Below are 8,094 nucleotides of genomic sequence, written 5' to 3'. Positions count from 1 at the left end.
TATATATACATTATTTTACTTGATTGACTGAAAAAAATGCCATAATTAAGATTTATGTAGATAATAGAATTGAATAAATCTAGAAATTTAAAGCCTGAAAAATTTAAAATAAACTAATATTATTTTGTCTATATAAACACTACTCATTGTTAGATTTTATCCATAGATTTTATCAAAAATTTCATATGATGATGATAACATAGATAAGATGATAACCTAAAATATGCAGAAAAAGAAATATGATCAAGAAAAATACAATCCTTGCTTAAAAGAAGCAAACATATCTTATAAATGTTTAAGTGATAATGGTTACGATAAAGATAAGTGTGAATTACAAATCGAAAACTATAACCTTTGTAAAAAGTTTTGGGTAAGTGTATTCTCTCCTCTCATGTTCAGTTGAAAGGATAAATTTTAAAAATGATAACAACCTTAATTATTGCAATTATTCAAGGGTTTTATAAAAACTGATAGGCGAAAGAATGGCATTAAACCTTATCTGCCCGATCCACAGGATAGAGAAGCAATTAAATCACAATATATAGATGCTTTTTTGAGGCAAAACACAAAAATGTAGTAAAAGAGTCCTTACTGATCTGAAATGCATTCGTTTTTGTTTGTGATACCTTCACCACCAAAAACAAAATGATGCATATTTATTAATGTACATAGTGTATTTAGAGAAATCTTAGCTTGTTGAAACAATTAAATAGCTTATAATAAATAAAAATAAGTCTATTAGGCAGTCATATTTATTTTTACCACACAAGTACAAAGAGTATTGACAAATTGTCTGTATAAAAACAGTACCATTTCAATCTTGGTAGTGATGTGATTAATATAACAATCAAAAGAACAAGGAAACAATTTAACTATTTTTATTTATGATACTATAAAGCTTATTATTTCATGTATAGAAAATTTACCTAGAAAATGCTTAACTGTAGCTAATATTTTCAATTGAGAAAAAAATTATAAGCTGTGAGATCCTTTAAATGACCAGGATCAATAAAAGTATGAAAATGGCCCTTATAACAGTAAGTTCAATAAATTTTTCTAAAAAACATTTTTTTATGATTCTTTACACATACTATAATTATAACATTAAACAAAATTATTTTGGTGGGCAAATTTAGTCATTTTTTTTATTCTGCCATTTAAAGAATCTACAACCAATGGAATGATCTTAATGGTATGAATTATTAGAATATAAGAAACAACAAAAAATTTAGCAGAAGATTTAGGGAACTTATTAAATTCGCTGTTTTTGTGGAGGGGGCATTTTCAAACTCTTATCGACTCTAGTAAATGAATATCGCAATTCGGCAATGCACCTTTTAAATATATTGTACTATGGCTTTCCAAACACATATGTATGGATATATGCTCACTACAGTGTATAATAATTTGTAAAACTAAATTAAATGCATATTCATAATTGTTATTCACATTTACTTATTGCGCCTAAACATTTAACACATGTTATTACACAGTTTATGAAACGATTATCATTGTTTTCTTTCATGGTATCATGAAAATAAATCTTTGTGCTAACAAAAAGTAAAGAAAATAATAAAAGGCCACTACTGATAGGCAAACTGAATCACTTTTTGCAATTTTTCTACATGTTTGGTATTTGTTTTGAAAATAAATCGTTTCTTTTATAATTTTTTCTTCAGCGAATTTGATATAAAACATATTTATCCATATTTACAAAATTGATTTCAGCTCAATTATTTACATACCTCCTTTATATTGAATTTTATTTTAACAATTTCTGTTCAAGAATTGGTTTATTTTCAAAATAAGAGAATTTTAAGGAATATAATCCACATCCAACATGAAAAAAATCGTATTTCAGTTTATTTTATAAAAACTGAAATTCGATTTAGTACAAGAAAAATTCACCAAATTTACCTAGAGGTGGCCTTTTATTAAGAAAATCATAGTACCAGACAGTAAGCCCTTTGCTTTTGAAATATATAACCGAAATCGTTCTTTCGTATAAATGTTGACAGACACAAATCTTCATTTCCACCTCCGCCTCCTAAACCTTTTTTTTTGTAAGGAACTGTGTTGTTAATATATTATGCATATATATACAAACAATTAATAAGATTTTAACAACAGGACTTTAATAAAGTTAGTGACTAAAAGTAGTGTTATGCACTAATAAACCTAATATTTGGTGGTTTTTCAAGACTGTTTAAAAAATATAACTTTCAGGAATCACTTATTTCGAAACAGCCTCTGGAAAATGTCTATTTACAATGTTTATACTAACTGAATAAAACGCTACATATCACGTACAAGACAATTGTTATAGTCTTTTCGAGTGTGTTAGTGTAATATTATTGTTTAAATAACATGCTATTAACAACATGAAATATGTAGTTTTCTCTACTTTTAGAAAGACAGAAAAATACGAAGGTTACACATTAAAAATAGTCAAGGTAAAGATTCGAAATAAAAAAGTTTAGCGGTTATTCAGAGAAAATCTACTTTTTTGTTAGTGCGACTCAAAACAATATTGGATATGTAATAGGAGTGTGTTCCTTTATTGTTATTATACATAGTAAAGTACTGGCTTTGTTAATACTTAAGATATCGCTTAGTCTAAGAGCTGCACCGGAATATGGGCAAATTTTAGGGTAACATGTTCAGATAATAGAAGGGGTTACGTTTCTAAGTCGAAATAGGGGCAGCAAATAGGGCGAAAGCGCCCTATTTTTCAAAAATTTGCTGCCCGAATAACATTAAAATATCGCGGCCAGCTCTACAACTAGCTACTTTCAACAGTTTCTCAAAAGCTATATTATGAATTGTCTCCAGCAGGATACCTCATCATACATTGAGGATAGACATAAAAATATTAAAATCCTTAAAGTTTTAGATCCATATGTTAATTGCTTTTCGAGAGAAGAAATGTAAAATATAGAAAATATTTTTTCTAAATGATTATCGATTTTCATAAAAAAAATTACATATTTTGGTACCCCAAAGGCGAACATTCGGTTTTAGTTTTATTCTAGTAATAGACAAAAGAATGTAAGGTGAATGAGATTTTGTTAGTGGTTCTACTTTNTTTGGAATCATAAGCGTGAAGGAAATATCTGAATATGTCCAGAAATTGTATATGAACTTCTATATTTCCTGGAAACGGGTGGTTAGTACAATATTCACAGTCTAGTAACGTAGGTGTACAACAAAATGAGTCAGATATCTATTTATTTAACATTTGATATCGTAAAATCTGGTCTCACTTTCAATTACGCTTGTCGAAAATTTTAGAAAAGTATTTTTTTATATAAATAATGTTCTTTGTTTATAAAAATTTGCGAGCTAGATTGTGCCAGAAAACACTAAAAATTTCATGTTGAAATTTTTCTTACATTTATGGCGTTTTCTTCTAAAGTGCAAAATGTTCACATTAATTTACAATATTATTATTCCCTCAGTATGAAAATAAATTTAAGCATAATAAATTATTGAAAATGTACGAAAAACCGTTGATCGTAAGGAAAAACTGATCATTATTACTGGCCTCTTTTACCCATGCGAATTCAACATCATGCAATATCTTTTCATAGTATTGTATAACTATTTTATCACGTAATTTACTTTTTAATGTTGCTTTCAATTCTAAAATAAAATGAGAAAAAATCACTTTTTGATAAAGATTTTTTGCATGATGTAGGACATTGAAAAACTACGAAGATCATCATTTTTAACGTATTAGTAAGAAAACTGATTAGTAAAAAAAAAAGAATAAATAATAGATTTAAGGTAGGAAATAAAGGATAAGCGCGACAATAAAATTTTTATAAAATGGCAAAAACAATAACGGCTGCAAAGTAATTCGAACGTGTTCGAAATTAGATAATAACAAATTTGTTAATAAAGTTACCGAGGGACAACGCAAGATGCAAATAAAATCATCATGCGTTGTCGGCAAGAAGTCATTCAGAGTGATCCCTTATTGTGAAGCAGTTTATTCGGAAGTGTCTGCACATTTGTCTGACCTGCAAAATAGACATGACAAATTTTACGTTTTAGCAGTTTAATGAAGAATCATCTACCATTAATTATTAATGCAACAGTTGATTAAGAAACTAATATTCTTTTACACTACATTCCATATCTGTATTATTATTATTATTAGCTGTGTTAATGTTTTATTATTTTTTTCTAAAGACAATCTCGAATTATATTTCCTTGACTTGTGTTATTAATAATGAACAATGTATTATTAATGCGTTAATCTGTTACGCATTATTATTATAAATGATAAACTTAACGGTTAAAATGCGCACAATTGCTGTTTGGGAGTTCTTATCATTCCGTTATGGTTTTTTAAAATAAATGAATAAGTTTTATAACTCACCAAACATGTTCCATAATGGATATGAGCAAGCGTGGTAATTAAGCATAAACCATATACAAAAGCCAATTCCACTAAGTCATTTTTTAATAGTAACGATAGCAATACTGCAGCTCCAAAAGGATACAATAAACTATTGAATATTTCACTCCTTGTATTACTCATTTGAGCCACAATAAGACGACACTAACAAAAACAAAATACTCTTAATTAGATAATATTGTTATTAATAAAAAAGAGAAGGCGTTTAGCAAGTAGACTATAAAATATTAACTTACACATATATTAGAGAAAATTGTACTGGTGAGAAAGTAGACAGCTCTGGGGTCTTTTTCTAAAATGTCTGATGGAGATTTTTGAACCCAAATAATAGAAAGGATTAAGAATATAAAAATTGGTATTGAAGGCCTAGCGGCTTCTGAAAAAGAATGTAGAGGACCATAGCCATTTTTGTATGCTTTATGAATATTAAATATTGCCACTGGGATTGTGGTTGATAGAGAAGAAACATAAATTAAAATTTCAAATAAGTGACCTGCATTTAAGCCACCAGGTCCAGTAAACTGCCACATTTGTTGACCAAAGACCTAGAATTAATAAAAAAGTTACTGACCAACTATTTTTAACAGAATAATACAAACCCCAGTAAAGAATAGCATAAAAATAGAAGTCCACATTGAGTAGTCATATCCCCAGGGTAAAAACAAAATCCCTGTATTGTATTTCTCAAAATGAGGTATGTAAAAATTGACTAGTACATTCCACAGAATATAATACATCCTAAATACATTGACACTATGTTTTTCACCACGACCAAATATTGAAAACAACGTTATTGGCATTAAACCAGCAGTATAAGAGTCTAATCCATGATCAAACAGCTCTCCTAAAGGACTGCTTGTTCCTGTTCTTCTGGCTTGTTTACCATCAATGCCATCTAAAATACAGTATACTTTTTAATCAGTTTTACTTAAATGACAATATTTTTGAAGAAGTAAATGTAAAAGTAAATTACAGAAAAATGCTATCCATTAATTTACCTAAAGTATATGCTAAAAAGATGTTTATAGCACCTACAATGAATACCCATGAAGGTATAAGTGGCACTTCTGGTTTTTCAACTGCAGATGCATAAAATTCATAGTCTTCATAAGAAAACATAAAAAATGTCACTAGGGTAAATAAAAATCCTACAAATGTCAGTAAATTTGGGGCTATACTCCTGGGACAGTACTAAAAAATAATTTATATTTAGGTAATTGTTAATTTTTTCTAATTTTAATTATCTTACCTCTACCACTTTATCCCAAAATGGGTGCATAACATATATGCTGAGTGGATTTGTGTCTTTGCAGCTGTACTAAAATATCAATAGGTAAAATACTTACTAGAACGACAACAACATTAACAGTAATATTAATGAACGTAATATTGTAAATAACTACTGTTCTACAAGGGCGAATATTTCTAATTAATAAAAAAATAATACTGCTGTAATTATAGAGACAACAATTAATACATTAATCTACTAACCTTGTAATTTTCGAAACCCATCAACTGCTCAGCAGTAAGATATTCCTTATTCATTTTTAAATGTTTTATTTGTTATGCATATAATTATGAAAAATATTACTAAACAACCATATAGATTTTACAATAAAAGAAGCGATACCTTGCAATAATTTAAACTAATCACTTTTTGCCAAATTATTTAACTTTGGGTGCTATTCGCCGCATTTCTTACATAAAAAAATCATGCCATTTCTTTACAAATACAAAATAATGTTGAGGTTAAACTGACATCTGATCTTTCGTCAACAAATGATAAACAAATGAATCAATGGTCGTCAAGTTTTCTCGTAGTACATTTCTATGAATCTGATTGTTGTCTAAGTGATCCTGTAGAGGACGCGTCGATGTAAGTTAACAAATTTTTCGTTAATTTATTTTATTTTTTAGATAAACCTTTTAATTATTATAGCTTCTTTTTAATTCGAACTAGTTATTTAAATTACTTTCATACATTTGAAACACTGTACACTTTCTATATCTACAGAACAGCTAGTTCTTTCCTAAGAAATGTTTGTGCCATTACTATTTGAAGAGAATTAATTAAAAATGCATAATGAATAATTAATAAAAGAAAAAGAGGTATTAGCCTTTTTTATAGCCTAAACTTTGATCAAAATATTGATTAAGAAAAATTTTGAAAAGGCCTAATATAGACGTATGATTATATGTAGTAATGATTTATTGACTGATTTAATTCGATAGATGGCGCCTTTTGTCTTAAAATTAGAAAAGAGTATAATTAAAAATTATTTTTTTATAAAATTGTGGTTTTAATTACCTTTTGACTTAACACTAAGAATATTGGGACAACTTTTTTTGTTTTTCCGTTCGTTAAAACTTAGATAAAAATAACTAAATTTAGGGGCTAGTTGAAAGAAAAGCGCAATCAAGTGAAAAAGAAAGATCGATTTTGATCTTCTTTCGTGTTTATTTTCGTGAGAATACTGATCTGGTTGTGGCAGATCCCTTTCAGTTCGTTGCATTCGTTTTCTAATCCTATAATAGTGCGTAACTGGATTATGGCTCGGTACTAATAGCATAAATATGTACGCCTTGTGGAAGATTTCCTTTGGGTTTTTATTTATTCCGGGTTCGTGGGGACCAACCAAAAATTTCGTTTCTGTAGGATTGAAAAGAGAAATGAAATCGGTAAGAAATGATGATTTAACTAGATACATTGTTTTCAAATGTTTACATTTTGTTAAAATAATATACAGGATGATAAAGAAAAAATCGTGTTTGCTATATATAGGTATTGAAAACAGGGCGAAATTCTAAAAAAAATTTACAAAACAATTAACTTTTTTCTTATAAATTTTGCGTTCATTTCGATGATATTTAGCGAATATGATGGATTTTTAACAGCCTGCATATCCTTACATTCTTTTAATCTTATATTTTACCAGAAAACAAAAAAAGTGCCAGTAAAGTGAAAGTTTACAAAAACTTGTAAATATTCCTCTAATGTATGTATGTATTCCATTAAAAATATTTGCGTGGTGTGAAAAATTAATTACTTTTCCCCTTTTTTCTCATTACAGTAGATGCCTATGAAAAATTACTTAGCATCTTAAAATTTCAACTCACAATATGAATTTTTAAAAGTCGCTCAATAATTTTGAAAATTTTTATTTCAACACTTTGAGCGACCCTCAAATGTCAATATATACCTAAGACGTATTGTTTTTCTCTTTGAATAATATGAGTCGAGTTATTATTTCTTTTTTACAATTACACCTGGAAGGTTACTTCTTCCTTGGTTTCCCGCTTGGGGGCTTATACCCCCTCTGCTGCCTCGCCTGCAATGGCTGATTAATTCTTTATGTATAAACATCTACTGTAATGAGTGAAAAAGATAAAACAAAAATATATACAATAATTTTTTTTTAAATTATTGTATGTAAAGGTAGAGTATTCGGCCTTAGAATTATGGCCTAAATACGTGCCAAAGATCATCGACGACCACATAAAACTAATTTTTCTATCTTTCTGCATAAAAGAGAGGTAGCTATCCTATGACGTTTTCTGTACGCCTGATAATGTATGAACAAAATTTCGTAACAATCGTTTGGGTAATTAAGGTGTGAAATGGTAGCAAACAAACAAACATACGAATTCATATTCACATTTATAATATAAGT

At 28.3% G+C, this 8,094-nt stretch overlaps 2 protein-coding genes across 3 annotated transcripts; one reads left to right on the top strand and one right to left on the bottom strand.

Moving 5' to 3' along the window:
• Positions 1–176: 176 nt before the first annotated feature.
• Positions 177–1,506, top strand: LOC108739800 (coiled-coil-helix-coiled-coil-helix domain-containing protein 7). The gene is made up of 2 exons (XM_018473864.2): positions 177–370; positions 455–1,506. The coding sequence occupies exons 1-2, from the start codon at positions 224–226 to the stop codon at positions 575–577; spliced, it is 270 nt and encodes an 89-aa protein (XP_018329366.1). The 5' UTR covers positions 177–223; the 3' UTR covers positions 578–1,506.
• A 1,712-nt stretch (positions 1,507–3,218) lies between these two features.
• On the bottom strand, positions 3,219–6,194 carry LOC108738194 (ethanolaminephosphotransferase 1-like). 2 transcript variants are annotated; one of them, XM_025977581.1, is made up of 7 exons: positions 5,915–6,194; positions 5,673–5,741; positions 5,422–5,614; positions 5,023–5,318; positions 4,660–4,968; positions 4,385–4,567; positions 3,219–4,022 (listed from the first exon to the last, which is right to left on the bottom strand). In XM_025977581.1, the coding sequence occupies exons 1-7, from the start codon at positions 5,966–5,968 to the stop codon at positions 3,960–3,962; spliced, it is 1,167 nt and encodes a 388-aa protein (XP_025833366.1). In that variant the 5' UTR covers positions 5,969–6,194; the 3' UTR covers positions 3,219–3,959. The 2 variants fall into 2 exon arrangements, with proteins under 2 accessions (XP_025833366.1, XP_025833367.1); XM_025977582.1 differs by having other exon boundaries at positions 5,673–5,736.
• Between the last annotated feature and the right edge of the window lie 1,900 nt (positions 6,195–8,094).

Source organism: Agrilus planipennis, unplaced genomic scaffold (genome assembly GCF_000699045.2).
Source record: "Agrilus planipennis isolate EAB-ADULT unplaced genomic scaffold, Apla_2.0 scaffold25, whole genome shotgun sequence".
NCBI classification, from domain to species: Eukaryota; Metazoa; Arthropoda; class Insecta; order Coleoptera; family Buprestidae; genus Agrilus; species Agrilus planipennis.
Note: the sequence above shows the minus strand (reverse complement) of the source record. Positions and strands in the feature narration are given on the sequence as shown.

Bases quoted from the DNA above. Each gene is read 5' to 3' on its own strand.
- LOC108739800 (XM_018473864.2), top strand. From the start codon at position 224: ATGCAGAAAAAGAAATATGATCAAGAAAAATACAATCCTTGCTTAAAA. The intron at 371-454 runs GTAAGTGTATTC...CAATTATTCAAG, and splicing joins ACCTTTGTAAAAAGTTTTGG to GGTTTTATAAAAACTGATAG.
- LOC108738194 (XM_025977581.1), bottom strand. From the start codon at position 5,968: ATGAATAAGGAATATCTTACTGCTGAGCAGTTGATGGGTTTCGAAAAT. The intron at 5,615-5,672 runs GTAAGATAATTA...ATTATTTTTTAG, and splicing joins TTTGGGATAAAGTGGTAGAG to TACTGTCCCAGGAGTATAGC. The intron at 4,969-5,022 runs GTTTGTATTATT...TATTAATTCTAG, and splicing joins TTATGCTATTCTTTACTGGG to GTCTTTGGTCAACAAATGTG.